General features: G+C 29.8%; 2 protein-coding genes across 2 annotated transcripts; both read right to left on the bottom strand.

Moving 5' to 3' along the window:
* Window positions 1–1,623: 1,623 nt before the first annotated feature.
* On the bottom strand, window positions 1,624–5,648 carry LOC125854918 (uncharacterized). Its single transcript, XM_049534518.1, has 5 exons — window positions 5,351–5,648; window positions 3,822–5,263; window positions 2,315–2,728; window positions 2,016–2,236; window positions 1,624–1,878 (listed from the first exon to the last, which is right to left on the bottom strand). Exons 1-5 carry the CDS (start codon window positions 5,488–5,490, stop codon window positions 1,627–1,629), a joined length of 2,469 nt encoding a protein of 822 aa, XP_049390475.1. The 5' UTR covers window positions 5,491–5,648; the 3' UTR covers window positions 1,624–1,626.
* A 10,893-nt stretch (window positions 5,649–16,541) lies between these two features.
* On the bottom strand, window positions 16,542–18,039 carry LOC125854935 (zinc-finger homeodomain protein 10-like). Its single transcript, XM_049534545.1, has one exon. The coding sequence runs from the start codon at window positions 17,734–17,736 to the stop codon at window positions 16,855–16,857; it is 882 nt and encodes a 293-aa protein (XP_049390502.1). The 5' UTR covers window positions 17,737–18,039; the 3' UTR covers window positions 16,542–16,854.
* Between the last annotated feature and the right edge of the window lie 1,001 nt (window positions 18,040–19,040).

Raw genomic sequence — 19,040 nt, 5'->3', positions numbered from 1 at the left:
GTTTAGTTTCATATTTTTATTTCTGACTGTCTCGAACTCTTAGTTATTCTACAATGTAAGTGTGTTTTCTTTTAAGCAAGATGTAATCTGTCAAATTATGTGCATAATTTATTTAGTTTGTCACCTTATTTCTAAATAAGTTTTTCAATTATTTCTTTAAATCAAATATTAACAATTAAATCGATAGCAATCAATAATCAATAGACTGAAAATTTTATGGTGCTTCAAAAAGTGACGGTGGAAGTGGAAAATATGGTAGTGTCCATCGTGAAGTTTTGGGGCTTAGAATTCTCCCTCATCCATCCACCGTTCTTTATTGAAAATAAAAAAAGAAGGAACAATTCTCAAAAAAAAATTATTAGTAGGAACGAAAATTCCAAAAAAAATAATTTTTAAAAATTAGACTATATTAATACATTTTTTTAGTTCTTTTCTTACTTTCACAGTTCTATATTAGTTGTCATATTTTTGCGGGATATTTATATTTCAAAATAAATGATGTCATCAAGTGGAGACATATTATTAGCCAAAATTTTGTTACACATGAGATAATATGTGACGAAAGCTTAGCTTATGATTTTGTCGGTTTAATTTCTTCATGCAAATTAGTCAAAATATATATACTTGTTGGTTTGGGAATTGTGATAATGACTCCCAAATTCAATTTCTTACCGATGATTGAGGGGGATAATATTCACATAGGAAGACATATTTTATGCACAATTTAGATATCGGCTGTTTTTGTTCAAGTATATTTTACTCATTTAAAGTGTTTGACAAATATTGAAAATGCTTATAAATCATAAGTTGATGATGACAACTATTGAAAGTGCTTATAAGTTGTAAGTTGATTATCATCAGTTCATGATTCACATTTGATTTAATCAAATTTGTTACGTTTTTATCACTAATATCTTTTATAATCTCAAACTATTTATTATCAGTTTGAACACTTTCATTCAAACATACAACTATCATTCATAAAATCAATTTCAATACCTAAAAATGCTTTTCAACATTTGATACTTTTCAAGTCAACTACTTTATAAATCTATTTTACTACTATTCAAAAACATGATAAACCATTAATCCTTTCCTTACTATTCAGGCTACATTTTCTCCTCCTCTAGGTATCTTTTTTCAAGGGGAAGCAAAGGTATACGTTTTTTTTTGGGGGGTGGGGGGGTGGGGTACTAACATAGCCTACAACCTAAGTTGTGCGGACTCTTCACTTTTGATGTCGTACCTGTGTCAGGTTCTCCAAAAATACACTACTTCTGGAGAATCTGGCACGCATCTGTTGACATTTTTGAAGAGTCCGAGCAACATAGCCCTANTAGGTATCTTTTTTCAAGGGGAAGCAAAGGTATACGTTTTTTCTTTGGGGGGGGTGGGGTGGGGGGTGGGGGTGGGGTACTAGCATAGCCTACAACCTAAGTTGTGCGGACTCTTCACTTTTGATGTTGTACCTGTGTCAGGTTCTCCAAAAATACACTACTTCTGGAGAATCTGACACGCATCCGTTGACATTTTTGAAGAGTCCGAGCAACATAGCCCTAGAACTATAGTCCCTAGAAGATCTTCATTAACATTATGAAAAACTAAACATATACTAATCAATAATCCTTAGCAAGGAAAAAGTGAAAAAGATTGTTCCATGCTAACTTTCCTCCCTGCAACATTGATATTGCTTAGTTTCCTCTGGCACCAAACCAAATGATCTCTCCTTAATCTTGGTAAACTTAGCACTCTTGATACCAATTTTAGCTCCACGAGTGACGCGAATAATGAATGACTCAATCGTCGTTCTTGTTGTTTTTGGAACTTCTTCACTATGCAATTGCCACTTCTCTGTACATCTTTCAACTTCCTCTCCTTCTGCATAGAGAATATCAAGTGATTCACAAAGTTTAGAAACTAAAATCGCTACAAAAAAACTGGAATTAGCTATAAACTTCATCAACATGTTGTTGTTGTGAAAGGCGTGGCATATCTATGAATAAAGATAGACTAACCTTTTGAAGGTCTAACTTGACATTCATGAAAAGCTCGATTTCTGCATTGTCCATTTGAGTTCTTTGAACACCCTTTAAGGCCAAATTAGCTTCACGTTTATCAGCACGAAGAAACTCCCAGAAAACTTGCATTGTCTCCTTAATAACTTCCCCCAATTTCACAATGGAAATGACATCTTTTTCCTCTTCTCGTCTGCCCTTCTTTCCCTTAAAACGATCATCTGCTAGAAAGTCAAAGTATTCCCGTTACCTATGAGTCGAGGTATTTTAATAACGACTAAAATGAAAATAATGCATACCTCTAATGCTTGGGACTTGAAGAAAGCTACGGAGAATGCACCTCTTCCTGACATAGTTTTGGACGCGTGGTCCTTGAAATGGCTCATCCTCGACAAATCTTTGTAATAATACTTGAAATTGCTGATATTCTCCGGCAACTTGGTTGTATGTGTGATACTCGTGTGGATCATGTTCAAGCAAGTCCTTAGCTTTACCATATTGCCAATAGAGAATTTCCCATGATAAGCAAATTTGTCCAACATATACAATTTCCAAGTCTATATTCATTTCACTAATGGATTTTTGTGCAGGATCAGCAAAGATCTTCCTCTGTTTGTTTGCCAAGAAGCTTGGTAAAGCAAAGGCTTTGGTTATTGAAATCGATGTTTTTTTGCTTGACATAAACATTTCGGAATCCTTAAGTTGAAGAAAACCTATAATAAAGAGCAACACATTAGAATCACCGGTCTACGACTCGAAAAGAACACTTCAAGAAGCTAATTCAAGGCCAATGAATTCACTCCTAGACTATGCGAAATGGAACAATTTCGCCTCTGTTATTTAGCGGCAATGATAAATATGGGTATTTATAATCAAAACTTTATATAAATGCCGCTAAAGGCTAAAACGACTCTGGATGCAATGACATTAACTCAATAGCCGCTAAATGTTTTTGCGACATTAAAATATTGTCGCTAAAAGAAAAATCTATTGCAACTAAATGTCTCTTTTGTTGTAGTGTATAGACTAACAACAACAACTAAAGGACAAACTTAGAGCATTCGCAAAGTTCAAGGGCAAATTCGACCATTTTATTATGGATGGAAAAGTAGTTGTATTTCGGTCCATTTACCCTTCTTTTTATTGTTTCTTGTTTTGACAATTCTTAATTTTGTGTAATTTTTTCTTCCATGTAAAGTCCAAGATGAAAGTGGTTGTGGGGTTATGCTATTCTCCCTAAAACAGCAATTTGATTAGGCCAAGAAAATTGGAACCAAGTGGAAGGACCAAAAAAAGGTCTGTTGAGTGGCATTAAAAGCCATTGATAATTGCATGACATTATTGGAAAAGGGACAACAAAAGCACCCCTTTAGGCATTTGATAATGGCTACTTTCAAGAAGTGGTGATTATGTCACACTGGTCTTTTCAAAGGATCAAATGGTCAAAAATATTATAAATTAGTACTTAGTAGACAAGACAATAAGCATATGATATTAAGTTCAATCTTCATAAACATAAATTTGGTGGTTCAGAATGATCATTAATGAATTTATTTATTGAGTTGGCTGAAAATGACATTACAAGATTGTCTAATAGTACTGAAATGGACAGAACACAAGATACATAATTGTTATACACCAAACCAAAATGTAACAATTAAAGATGGAAGGAGGATAACGTATACGTAGACTATGTAGAGAGGTTGTTTCCGATAGACACACGACTCGAGGAAACGCATATCAAAACAGAAACTATAGAAAATATGGTAAAGATAATCGAATGTAGTGATGGTTTTAGAGACTTACTGATAGCATTCAATGTCTGGTAATTCAAGATGTCCAATTTTCTCATTTTTTCAGCATAGCTCTTGTAAAATTTCTGAATTTCTTCGATACAATATTTGTATCCAATCTTTTCATCAATTTTCAATGGCTTCAAATCTTCTACTACCTTAGGAGATTCATAATCTTCTGATATAGTAGGCAGACCTGTAATTCTTGAATTTTTCATTTCCATTTTCATTTGCCTGACTAAATTCTGATGTTCTAATAAGATATCATCATCGTCATCCGAATCTGAATCAGTATCCCATAATTTTCGACTCGAATTATGATCTGGAGAATCTTGAAAATCATTCATATCCTCATAGTTCACATCTGTTTCCTCAATTCTGTCAACATTTTGAGAAGCAAAACCATCTGTATCCCATGATTTTCGACTCGAATTATGATTTGGAGATTCTTGAAAATCATCCATTATCTTCATGTCCTCATAGTTCACATTTGTTTCTTCAACTCTGTCAACATTTTGAGAAGCAAAACCATCCATATCCAATGAGTTTCGACTCGAATTATGATCTGGTGATTCTTGAATATCATCCATTAACTTCATTTCCTCACAATTTACATCTGTTTCCTCAACTCTGTCAACATTTTGAGAAGCAAAAACATTTATATCCCATGATTTTCGACTCGAATTATGGTCTACAGATTCTTGAAAATCATTCATTAACTTCATTTCCTCACACTTCACATCTGTTACTTCAACTCCATCAATATTTTTAGCAGCAAAATCACCTTTACCAATAGAAGAACTTGAACTATGCAAAGAACTTTCCAATTCAATAAACCCCATATCATCATTTTCTTCTCTATCACCTCCCATAAACTGATCACTCTTCAAGAATCCATTAAGATGCCTATCAGAACATAATTCATCTCCAATACCCTCAGACCCTCGAATCGAATTTCGAATGAAAGACTCATTCTCAGGAAGCAATTGAATTTCATAGCATATATCTTCTGAATCCTGTGTTTCCTCATCACTAGAAAATTCATCATTTTTCTTCAAAATCTCTTCAAAACAATGATTATCAACATGTTCCTCCCCCTTTTCATCAAAAAATTCCAACTTTTCTTGATCATTAACATTTTTTTCACTAAAAAACTCTGATTTTTCTTGATAAACACTTCCATTTTTGAAAAAAGAGAAATAAAACAATTTATCATCAGAATTCTTATCAATCTCTTTTTCTTCTTCATCTCCTTCATTAACATTCACAAACATTTCTTCAACTGAAAAACTTTTAACTTCTGGTTTCTCCATAAAACCAAAAGAATCTTTCCCAGATATATACTCATACTTACTCTGAACCAAAAAAGAACTCTCTTTTTCCACACCCTTCTCATCAAAATCTAATATTTTCTGATTTTTACAGTCCATTTCATCATTTTCATCAACAACCCTCCTACAAAAATAAAAAAAGATACAAACTTTAAGCAAATAAAAACCTAAAATTTCAAAAAAATAAAAAAAAAGCTTCATATAACCATACCTGTTCTCCAAGAAAAAGTAAATCTTGAAAACAAACCAACAGAAGAAACCCCAAAGTGAAGTGAAAAACCAAGTCATTCTTGTGTACATAAATTGATTCAAAAACATTTTTATTAAAGTGGCTTTTGAGCAAAAACTCATGATTTTCCCATGTATACAAGTAAAGATAAAGAGAAGACAAATATAGTAATCTTAAATTTTCATAGGAGAAAGTGAAGAGACCACTAAATCGTAAGCATCTGTTAAATCAAGAATTGGTTTTTTAGTTTTTTGGGAAGCCTAACATGGTGGCAAAGATTGAGGGAGAAATTGAGAAGAGAAGTCATGAGAGTGAAAGATCAAAAGTGTATATAAATGAAATACAAATTTTTATGCTGAGGTGTGCTAAATGGGACATTGATATTTTTCGGGGTCTCGTTTGGTAAGTGAGATAAGGATAGTAATCTGAAGAAAATATTTGGTATTAATTTTATTTTATATTTGATTTAAGATGATAATTAATTTTAAGATTATTTTGTCTCATATTACTATCTCAGATAGAAAGTGATTCATGAGATTTATTTACTTATTCCATTTTTTCATTAAACGATCCTTTGAGGGTGTGTTTGGTACCGAGAACACATATTTTTATTTTTAATTAGTCAAACATCTCAGAAAAAATGACTTTTCTAATGCTAATATGAAAAACAAGTTTTACAGATAATATTACAAGTTCATTATTTTCTCATTACTCATCAAAACGTCTCCAATTCCCACCTCTTGATCATCCACTCCCGCACCACAATCTCCACTTATCTCATCTACATAATAATTTGCTAAATATATATAAGTACTCTTAAAATAATATTTTTCTACTTATTTGCATAACGATAAAAAAATATTTTTCAACTTACCAAACACACCATAAGTTAAATATACACAATAGTACTTATTCTGCCTATTATAAGAGGTACAACTAATTTACTTTGATATTGATATTATAAATATCATATTTTTTTTCAAAAATTATTTATAAATATTCTTTAGACGATTTGATGATATTAAAAAATTTCAGACTGACATAAAATTAAAATTTTAAATTTACTAATTCTGAACTTGTCATTAAACTTATAACACGTCTTAGTAATTGCTGTTAGATATTAAATATTTTTTTATACAAATATATAAATATAAAATTATTAAATTTGTCCGAACCACGTATGATACTTTAGTTCCGGTCTGATTACACTATGTATGTAATTTAGATTCTTCTTGAGAAGTTTGCATCGGTTAAAGATTTTGGATGGTTTTGGTGGGTCTTTCTTTTTTCTGTTTGTTTTCACTTAATATTTAACACGGTTCTCATAAACATAATCTTAAATTTGGTTTCAACGAATAATTATGCCTTCCAATTTTGAGTATAGACAAATATATACTTAAATTTGTATAAAATTGAACAAGTAAACATACATATTCAACATTATATAATACGCGTAGGATACAAAATTGTCAGGTGCCATGTTTGTATATTATGCATTNTGAGCACCCATATTGAGCACCCCTTTTGGTACCAACTTCAAATTACAAATAATTGAGCACCCATAACTAAAAAATTTTGGATCCGCCACTGCGAATAACTATGCCTTTTAATTTTGAATATGGACAAGTATGTATTTAAAATTTGTATAAAATTGAACAAATAAACATACACATATCCTATATTATACAATACGCGTAGGATACAAAATTGTCATGTAGGGTGCCATGTTTGTATATTATGCATTTCTTAGGTGAAGCAGAAAGAGTCAAATTTAGTTAACAATGAAGAAAGTTGTGAGTTGTGACATTTTTTTTTCTTTTTTTCCTTCTTCAAATCTAACATGTATTCAATTTTCAAAATTATTGACTTGATTAGTTTAGAACGCATTAAATTTAACTTACTATGAGAATAACTAAGTCAAATTGCGTCAAATAGGCATACTATGAAAATAACTTAACTAATTTATGGCATGGCAAGTAGACTTATTAAAAGGATAAAAATGTTTTTGCCAATACGTTCCTTAGTTGAAAAATATAATTAATTTAAGATATCTAATTAAAAATAGAAGAACTTCAATCAAGAATAGATCCAATATTACGATACTGGAATTGTCTAAATTTAGTATTTTTTATGTGAAACACAAATTTATATGTAAAACTTAATATAAACTTACATTAAATAGTATATATGAATTCATTACGTACATTGAACATTTAAAAAAAAATCAATAAAATTTAAATTATGAATCTGTCACTAATCTCAACTATTCGTTTGCGTCACATTTGGTCGTAAAGTCGTGTTTGATTGTTTGCTTTTTGGAACGTTGCATTACACTTCTTTTGGGTGGCAATTCTTTTTGCCTTTTTGTGCTTTGGACCTAGTCAAAGACGTGAAGACTCATTTTTTAGTACTAAAAGAGAAAAAAGGACTAGAAACAATAAATCAAATGTAATATATTGTTTGCATTAATTTTCTAGTAAGAAAATTCACGTGAATATAGTTACTAAATAAGTAAATTAGAGGTTGAAATTGCAAGAATCCAAAGTTTTTTCTCTTTACTTTTTTTCTAATAATGGTTGAGGTTATATCATATATGTATCTAATTAAATTTGGACAAATTACTTAACTACACTCCTTTACTTACCTTAATATCCATTTATCCCTATTTATTTCAAAAATTCCTTATTTACCTATGTATCCCGCATGTATCCCGTGCACAACACTATGTATCCCGCAAACATCATTTTTAAGGGATTTTTGGTAAATAGAAAACTAGAAGGGATAGAATGTTATTTAGTACTTATAATATGTGGTTCCTATAATTTATACAAATTACTTAACTACACTCCTTTACTTACCTTAATATCCATTTATCCCTACTTATTTCAAAATTTTCAAAAATCCCTTATTCACCTATGTATCCCGCTATGTGGAATGTATCAAACGCTATGTATTCCATGCACAACGCTATGTATCCCGCATGTATCATGTGCACAACGCTATGTATCCCTCTATGTGGAATGTATCAAACGCTATGTATTCCGNTGGTTCCTATAATTTATACAATTTACTTAACTACACTCCTTTACTTACCTTAATATCCATTTATCCCTACTTATTTAAAAAATCCCTTATTTACCTATGTATCCCGCTATGTGAAATGTATCAAACGCTATGTATTTCGTGCACAACGCTATGTATCCCGCATGTATCCCGTGCACAACGCTATGTATCCCTCTATGTGGAATGTATCAAACCTAATGTATCCCATGCACAATGCTATGTATCCCGCTATGTGGAATGTATCAAACCTAATGTATCCCGTGCACAACGCTATATATCCCTCAAACATCATTTTTAAGGAATTTTTGGTAAATAGAAAACTAGAATGGATAGGATATTATTTAATACATATAATATGTGGTTCCTATAATTTATACATTAAATTTCACTAAGATCCAATAAAAGGTAAGTCACTTATGTTGAGATTAGGGGTAAGTCATTTATATATGTTGATATAATATAAATATAATAGGGGGACTACATATAGAAAAATTAGAGGGTAACTTAATAAGAATTAAATCTTGGAAATGAATTAGCTATATGGACTATATATATTCCTTTTACATCTAAATTATAGTATATATTTAGCATCAAATGTAATAATTTGAAATATTTCTAACAAAAAATAACTGTGAAAGTGAAGACTTTTATGAGCCGATAAATTAATGAGGAATATATTACGATCCTTTTCTGTTTTTACATGCTTATTAATTGACAACTAATTTTGCCAAACAAAAACAGGTAGAAAAAGGCTATAGAATTTGGCAAAAAGATTTTGGTATAAAATATCAAAAGTCATAAAATCAATGGATTGAATTTCTCCAGATAAGGTAGAATTAGATTCCAACTCCACAAAAAAATTCAAAAAATAATAAATTTTTTTTTGAAATTATGACATCCACTTAATAACCAATATGAGTATTTGGTGCAACTGAACCAATTTGTTTGGCTATTCACATTAATTTGGGTCGTTGTGTTTACTAAAACATACAAATGACTTAGTTTAATTTGCTAGTTCAACACTAACTCCTCCATATAATTTTTATTGGAAAAAGTCCTAATCCATTGATAATAAGTGGAGAGAAATAATTCAATCGAAGTTCTTTTGTGAACCATATATTATGATTTCATGTCAGACATTTGATTAATTTGAATTTGTGTTGCGTAAGGTCCATTAAAGGAGAAATATTTCTTAATCTAATCTTTTCTATACTCAAAAAATGTGAAATCTAGACCTTCTTATTAAAGATGCAGAAATCTTATCTATTCCACCAGAAGAGTTGATCTTAAATTATATGGAGTTCTTCTTTTTTTTCAAATATGAATATAATTTTTTTCTTTCTTTCAAGATTCTATCTATTGCTGGACTTAATATAGAAAACTATGGTAAAACATCTTACAATTTTGGTTTACCAATTTTACACACTTCTCTTTCTTTCATGTCAACCAAACAGTACCTTACTGAGACATCAATTTATTTTTTTTCCTTTTTAATATATTTGCTATTTGTGACATTACCGAATAAATTCCTTATACAAGTTAACATGTGAGAAGGAAAACTCAATTAAACCACAGTGATTAAAAGTATATTATTTAGTATCAGACTAATTAATTTAAGATTTTGATGGGGGATATCTAATAGTTTAACTTAATTTTATGCATGAGTGGGAATAAATACTTTATATTCTTAATTAGAGATCTCAAATTTGAGTTCCAAAAATGAAATTATCTTTAGCGGGACGTATTTTACACCCTCCAGGTGGAACTTTTCGGTGTGAGACTGATTTAATCGTTTATCCTCTAATAAAAGCAGAGTCAGAATTTAAAATTTATGAGTTTTGAATTCTGATTTTTTTAAATTATTGAATTCTAAATTAATACTATATGTATATATATTTCAATATACTTTCTACATAAATACAAAGTTGAACCAAAACTACTAGAATCATTGAACACATAATCAATCAATACTCTGACTCTACCCCTGTCCTTCATATGGGACTTTTCTACGCGGGTCTAAATTAGTTGTTCACCTCTAAGATGAATTTTTCAACATAACTATGAATAATCGAGTTTAAATTAATTCAATTAAAAAATAATATCGAACATCAAATACGAAACCAAAAGAAACATGAGTCATGCCATTGAGTGGTGCAATAACCGCCCCCGTGACCCATCTTTGTCACAAATAAACAACCGTTAGCATGCTTGTGATATGCATGAATTATAATTTATAACCAAAAAAGGCATGAATAGAAACAACAAGTATTTCCATATGTTGATGTTCAATTACCAAACAAAACTAATACATCCGTCGTTTTAATTTATTTGTCTAATTTTAATTTGTCATAAAAGTTAAAAAAGAATATGTCAAGTATACAAAAAAATTCTTTAATCCAGTAATCTTAACATACCAAATTGGTCTAATTTAAAGAACATTTTAACACATTTAATATATCTTTAATTTAAAAATATAAGATTCAATTTTTATTTTTTTTTACTCTTAACCCTTCATCTTATATGGGTTGAAATGAGCGAGTTATTAACTCGTCCAAATTAAATTTGCCACCTCTAGCCATAGCAGTGTCTCCATACACCATTTACATTTTACACCCTTTTTTTCTTTCTTTCTTTCTTTTTGGTTGATGAAGGTCGTCTGATAACTAGTTAGAGTTATATATGTATTAATCATACATGAATTAATTATGAGAGGATTTATGCATTATTATATATATACGTACATAAATAACTTACAGTCTAATTGATTATTAAACATGATATGCAAGACTTAATACGTGTATAACTCATCTTCAAATCATCTATCAAATACTTTCTAATCTAATTGTAAATAGACCAATAATTTAGTAATGAGCTACTCCATGTCTATATCTCTTATGTCTAGACTCTAGAGTGTCAAAACAAATGTTAGAATGAAGTTAATTAAGGCTACACAATAGGTAGGTGAAGGAGAAGCACGAAAGTTGAAGTTAGAATGAAGTTAATTAAGGCTACACAACTAATGCTTGCATCAAATTGACACCTATATAGTAAAAAGTACCATTCTCTCCATCTACAAAAATGACATATTTATATATTTAATAATAATTTAATTTTAAAATATTTGTTTTATTCTTAATAAGATGACTTATATTCATACAGACATATATGACTCATTTTAGATCATAAATTTCAAAAAATACATATATTAAATTTTATATCAAGTCAAATCATATCACATCAATTAAAACGGAGGAAGTACCAAATTGCACAAACTTCCATTGAAGCTATTACTGTCATTGGTGAGAGTAACAGCTTGGGACAAGTCATGATATATCATTATAAACTCGTGACCACGCAAGGACAATCGATCTTCATGATGAACAAGAAGATTTAATTTAAAATATGTTTAATAATTCTTATATTAAAAAAATAATATTTTTATCGGCTATTATTTTAGTGATATGCTATACACTATACAGTAACAATCCTTTTTATTTTAAATGAAGTAAGAATTTGTATAATCGATCCCTAACTTATTTGGAATTAAGTCAGAGTAACTATTATCTATTATTCTAGGAGGATTTTACTTTACATAGCTTAAATCCTGCAAACCATTTTTGGTAATGATATATATGTGTTAATGTACCCATCCCCCACCCACACACACACCACCCCAAAAAAGAAGTTGTAAAATCACTTTGAGCCTCTAAACTCGATTGGAATGACCTCTAAAATATACATATTATTTATACTAGTGTATATTCTTTGTATATTTAGTGTACTCTTCATTCACCCCAATTGAGTAATGACTTCAGAGAGTTGCTCGGAGGGTAACTACTTCTCGTTTTAAACTCTAAAACAGTACGTTCAAGTCACCAAATGAAGCAAAAAGATTGGAACTTCTAGGAGTGTTAGGGTGTAATGGGCCTTATTTGTGAAGAGTTTGTTTGCACTTGCTATTCTTTTTGCAGCCCATTATTGAAAGATGAAGCAATAAAGAATAGCCCATACTAAAATTGAAGAGGCCTTCTGAATCATTTTCTATATTGATTAACAGCTCATACCACATATTGTGGTCCAAAAGATATGCAATCTTATCAAATTGTGGTCCTTCATTTTATTTATTTGATTTTTCACCTGGTGTCCGATATCTCTATTAAAGCCTGAATATATTCCGATTTACGTTGTGTAGAGCCCCGGAGAGAAGTGCTCCATAGATTTAGTATATAAAAGAAATCCATGAGACCATGACTATACTTGATAAAATATGTAGTACTATATATTCTGAAAAAAAGTAGCCGCAAATCTTTTGTTGAAAATGTGTCAATCAATTTAATTTCCTTCGTCAAAACTTTAATAATAAGTGCACCTAATTAATTATATATATTTAAAATAAAAATCAGTTCGAATCTTGATTAATATTAATATTATATTTCTTTCATATAGGATGATGTCATGTCACGACATTCAGTATGTCAGCGTTAAAAAAAGTTATGCCGAGTGGTGCGGGTAGAGCTTAATCCGTAAAATTTTTAATTTGTCCTGCCCCGTATAATTACTTTTTTTTCATTTTCAACCCGTCCCACCCGCTCCGCATAAACCCACCTCGAATGAACCTACCCCGCATAACTTTTTTAATATTTTCTTTTTCTAGTTAAATTTGATACTAAAATTAAAATTCATAAAAATAAATTCTTTTTTTTATTAAGTTGTATTAACTTAATAGGATAGTGACTTAAAATTTTATTTTTTAGAGATGGAAAACATGTAAGAAATTGTATTATTTTTTATTGAACCATTTTCATTTACTATCTTGAATATTTTAGTAGATTTATAGAAATTATCTTAATAAATAATTCTCTATCACTCTTATAACATGTAAAAACTTAAAATTAAATTTGAACTCACATAAAATCACATATACCCACAATCCGCTCTGTCCCACATTAATTTTTAAAAAACCCACTTCAACCCGCCCCACATAACCTTAAATCCACCCCGCCCTGTTCCACATCCGTCCCGTCCCGTCCCATTGCCATCCCTAAAGTTATCCAAGAATTGTTTATTTGGTGCAATGATAAAATAAAGAAAACATCACTTTTTACACTACAAAAAGCATTATTGAGTTAGTTTCACTAGTTAAACAGTATAATTACATATAAAAATAAATTATATTAATTATATAAAATTACAATCTAAAATTATATCCTATTACATAATGTTCATCGTGTTTAAAAATATTATTTTTATTTTTTATATATAACTTTTTTTGAACCTCATTGAGAGAAGAAGGATAGAAATTTTCTATTGATTGTGAAGGAAAAGAACTTCACGGAAATTCTGTGAGGGAACTCTTTTTATCGAACAATATTATCGATGTAATGGTTAAAAAGAGTCCTATTAATAATATTGAGCCCCTTCTCAATTTTTTTTATTTAATTCTAACTATATAATTATATATCATTAATCTATTATTTTGACATGATCCGAATTGACTCACATGGATAATTCATACCCAATTTCCTTCAAAAGCTCTTTCTAACCCTGTTGTGGTCGTCGTTGTGTTAACTCACTTGACGCTCATGAATTTAAGATATAGTATACTAAGTTATTTGTATTTCTTAGATATTTTTAAAAATTGTGCACTTATTAAGAAGTAGTTCTTCCGTCCTTTCTCTAATCTGATATAAAATTATTTGACATTTTTTTTAACCCAAAATGAATGAATTTTTGAAAGTTTAAGATTAATGTATAACTTTTTTTTTTGAATGACCATTCTTTTTTCTGGATTGTTCAATTATTTTTATATCTCAAATAATGATGATTATCTTTACTTTTGAGAAGAATCAAAATGATAATATTTGAAAAGTCCTTTGACTAATGTCTAAATATGTTTCTTAAGGATATGTCCTCCTAATAATTTATTTATATTGTGCCAAAGAGACTATAATTAAAAACATTTACTATTATTTTTATCTTAAACTTTTTTAAAATATTAAGATAATTTTTTTGTTAAAGCGATAACTATTTAAGGACAAATGGAGTTTTATTTATTTAAGTACTATTTATTTAAATTAGGTTAGAATTAAGGTTTTCACTGTCACAATCAAGAGGACTGATTATTGAACTTTTTTATCTTAATTTTTTTTATATAAAAAAAAAAACTACTCTTATCATCTCTCTCTGTTGTTATTTTATTGATTACGATGCATTATTATATTCATTAGGTGATTAAAAGGTACTTATCGTGATTCTAAATGTATGATTAAGTTAGAATAAACAAATGTTACCACCTTAAGGATCCAACCAAAAATGGAAAGGTGTCAAGCTACAACTTCCAAAACTTTTGTTTTAACATCCAACAAAAACTTGCCTTAAAAGGTCAGATTACTATGATAATATATTTTATAATTTAGCTGCTCATGAGTCTGAATCTATTGTTTTTTATATATATAATATAATATAATTAATTAGACAATGCATCTGTTCCTCCATGATACTAGTTAAACTTACTGAAATACCCCTTATCAAAAGAAAAAAATATAGATGCTAAAAAGGATATATTTGTCTTTATAATTGACTTGGTAGTCAAATGAAGGTTGCCCTAAATCTTTTGGTGGAGTTAAAATATTTAGACAATGATTAGGATAAAGAGTTGATACTATTATAGGTTTTTATTCATATTGAAGGTTTAATAACTTATAATAGTTAAGTAATGTAATAAATAAAAATATATTAAGTGATAAAATTTTGTGTAGAAGGCTATACCCTATTATGTATGTATTAATTTAATAAAAATGCTTAATTAGGGATTGAGTTAGGTTTCATGACAAGTAAAAATACGTGATTTAATGTTTAATAAAATAATTATGAATTATGTGAATATAATTTTAGATTTTAACAAAAATAAAAATTAAAAATACTTTATAATTTCTTTTCATCTAATATTGAAAGATAAAATTATTCACTCTCTATATGTGGAAGATAACAGACACTTATTATAAAATTAATAAAGTGGTTAAAAGTTATGAATTCTCCATTATAAATTTCTAAAAAAATAAAAATATTAGATGATTTCTAAATTTTGATAGACAAAACATCCTATATTTGTATTGGTGGTGTCGTAGTAGGCAATTCTAAACTCTTCTTTTACTATTAGATCACTCTGATGCTAGAGTTGTTTCTTGAGTGAGAAGGGGACCCATGGGAGGGGTGGGGGGGGGGGGGTTGCTAAACACAAAAATATAATAAATATTCTATAAAATTAATTGAGATAGCTCGCATTAATTGAGATATCTGCGAGCTAGCTGATCGAAGATCACACATAAAAATAAAATAAAATTAGGGTTTGGGACCTTAAGGACATGAGTAAGGCTTCTATGATTCAAATTCTTGCTACCCAACCACCCCATTTTATTTGCCATTAGCTCCCATTAAGGACAAGTGTACATAACCTCTTCAAAAGTAGAAATTAATGGCAATATTTTAAATTATAAAAAGACAAATTAGCAGACAACATTAATTTGCATCTTAATAACAAAAATTTGTATTCAAAACGAACATTACTACCTAAACGATCCATTTTAGGACACTAAAGTATGGGCTATATATGAAGCAAATTAAAAGTATACACATGTGTCATTATCCAAAATTTCTAAAGGTATCCTCATAATTTCAAGAATCATATACTCCACTACTTTTATTCATATTTATTTCACAACAAAATGCAAATTGCCTAAAAACCAAAAAAAAAATCAAAAAAATTACTGTTTTATCACCTTTAATATTGAGAGAATTCTTATTTTATTCCTTATAATATCTATAACTAAATATGTTTAAAACACAATTCTAAAAATCATCTAAATGTTACTTATTACATGTATTAAAAAGACAAACTAGTTAATGAAATGAAAATTAAGTAATTAACTATACTTAAATCATATATTATCTGACCAATAGAGAAGTCATCAATAATTGAAGAATCCAAAGTACTATTATTCCTAAAATTAAGAAAAAAGAATCCAAAGTACTATTATTCCAAAAAAAAAAAAAAACATAACTGAGCATGCTCAATGTAATAATCAAAGATAATAACATATCTAGTACTAGTAAAATTTATTTATTTATTTAGAAAAACTAGAAATTAAGAATTACAACATCAAAATCGAACCCTCACCTAACACAATAGTAATAAAATTTAGAAAAGAGATCTTACAGAATAATTTAGAAAAGAAACTTTTCTACTACAAAAACATAACTAAGAAACTAAAAAAAAACATAACTAAGAATGCTTAATGTAATAATCAATTATAACAACATATCTAGTAATAATAAAATTTAGAAAAGAGAATTACATTTACCTTCTAATATATCCTTATTATTCATTGTTGTTGCTAGAGGAACAAATTACAAAATGACTAAAATTAGGATGAAGAAGAAGACCCATTAGTGGAAATATGAAGATGAAGCTCACAATTACTAGTAGTACTATTATCATTGTTGTTACTTTTGGGATGATCTTCTTCTTCATTGCTGCTTGCGGTGCCATTGATATTGAATCCATTTTTGTTCTCGAAGCTATGATCTCTACTACTGTTATTCGAAATTTGGTAATCTTTTTTACCAATAGTGTTTTTGTTATTGTGCATCCAAACTCTAAGAACACTTTTTCCAACTCCAATTTCATTGCAAAATTCATCAACAGCAGTTTCATCACATTTCTGCAATTTCCAACCCAATTTCTCCGAAAACGAACGCATTTTCTCTTTCTGTTCTGCTGTAAATTTGGTCCTAAATCGCTTTCTACCATTTGGGTTCTCTGATTTTAAACCTGTAGGAGTAACGGGTTGGGGCTGGAACAGTGACGGCAGCGGCGGCGGAGATAGGGACGGAGACTGAGACGGAGACGGAGATGGAGAAAATCGCTTAATTTGGGGGAAAATATGGTGGCGGAAATCGATGAAGTGGGCCGGCGGTGATGAATCGTCCGACGGTTCACGGCGGTGGAAGTTGCGGTGGCAACCACAAGCGGCGCATTTTAGTGAAATGGGATCTGATGGGGTGGATTCCGGCGAAGGCATAAACTCACCGCAACCGTCTACGGCGTGTCCGCCTAAACTTGCTGCATGATTCTTCAAGCATTCTTTGTAGATCACCGCCGTGCACGGCGGCGGTTGGTGGTGATGATTGTGGTGATTATTGCCGTTGCTGAAAGATAAAGGCTTAATTAAAGGTGGGGTATCAACTTCTGAATCTGGGGTTTTGGTGGAGGTGGGGGTGGGGTTAGTACTACAAGTTAACTCCATTTTTTGTTTGTTTAAATATGTGTTTTTTGAAATAAAATGACTACAAATAAACAAGAAGGGCAAGAAAATATGATAATTAATGGATATGGTGATTATGAATTGGAAAATTTTGAAGGTTTATTGTAAATGGGGGTTTTGGTATTTTGTTTTGGTTGGTTGAGTTTTTCTCTTCTATGTATTGATGATGGTGATTGAAGAATATATAGAAACATTACAATAAGACAAAAACTTCTATGGCAAAATGAATCAAGTACCATAAGGTGGATGAAGGAAAGAGGGTTTAGTATAAATATTGAAGGGAGGAGGTTGGAAAATTAATGAAAACTTAGAAAGGTAGGAAGATAAGAATGTGATAATTACATGCAAGACACCATGAGGGGTAGTTGTGAGGAAATTTTTTATTGAAGATAAAAAAATATTCTTAAATTTGACGTGAATTGTTAATTTTATTTCTGAACAATTGATACTTTAGTAAAAAAATTTTACTCGACTAACTAAACTTAAGTACCCTTAAATTCTTGTCAAATATAAGGATGTTTTCAACACTTTTTTTGGTTTTTTATTAAGAGTCTCACACTCTTACAAACGTTTAAAACCACTTGTTATGTATGTGACATATTAGATGTGTATTTAAATTCAGTTTGTCAAATAAAAAGTGTTTTAAGATTGTTAATAGTTTAAGAATGAAACTAATAATTTACATTAAAATTTAACGATATTTCTAATATTTCTCTCTTTATTAAAGGGAATACCCACCATGACAAAATTGAAATTTTCATGAAATATGAAAATGAATAGAAAATTAATACCTATTATATATATATATAATAATAATTTTTCATTGAGTAGATTCTTGAATCCTTACTAGCTTCGAACATGAAAGTGGGAGGGGAGGGTCCTGGTCACAATAGTTTTATTTTTGAGAAGTGGCTAATTAAACCAAAGATTAGACATGGTCAAAATTCAAGCTTATCAGCTTTGATGAACATCATGTGAATCTCTGTCATGGTTTTTACACGTGTCTCATGCATAAGGAAATTAGATTAGTTGACCACCACTAATGGTTGAGGTATATTATTGAGTTTTATTATTGTTTTGATTTGATTTCTTTTTAGAGTTTATTATATATATATCGATTTCATTTGTTTGTATTAAGATTAAAATATATCAGTACGATTAATATAGGGGCGGATTCACATGGGTTTCAGAGGTTCACTCGAACTCTCTTAATAAAAAGTTACAAGATCGTAAAGTAGCCCTCTTTCTTTACAAAAAAAGGATACGTGCTTCTTTTCTTACAGTTA

This window comes from Solanum stenotomum, chromosome 2, assembly GCF_019186545.1.
Source record: "Solanum stenotomum isolate F172 chromosome 2, ASM1918654v1, whole genome shotgun sequence".
Lineage (NCBI taxonomy): Eukaryota > Viridiplantae > Streptophyta > Magnoliopsida > Solanales > Solanaceae > Solanum > Solanum stenotomum.
Note: the sequence above shows the minus strand (reverse complement) of the source record. Positions and strands in the feature narration are given on the sequence as shown.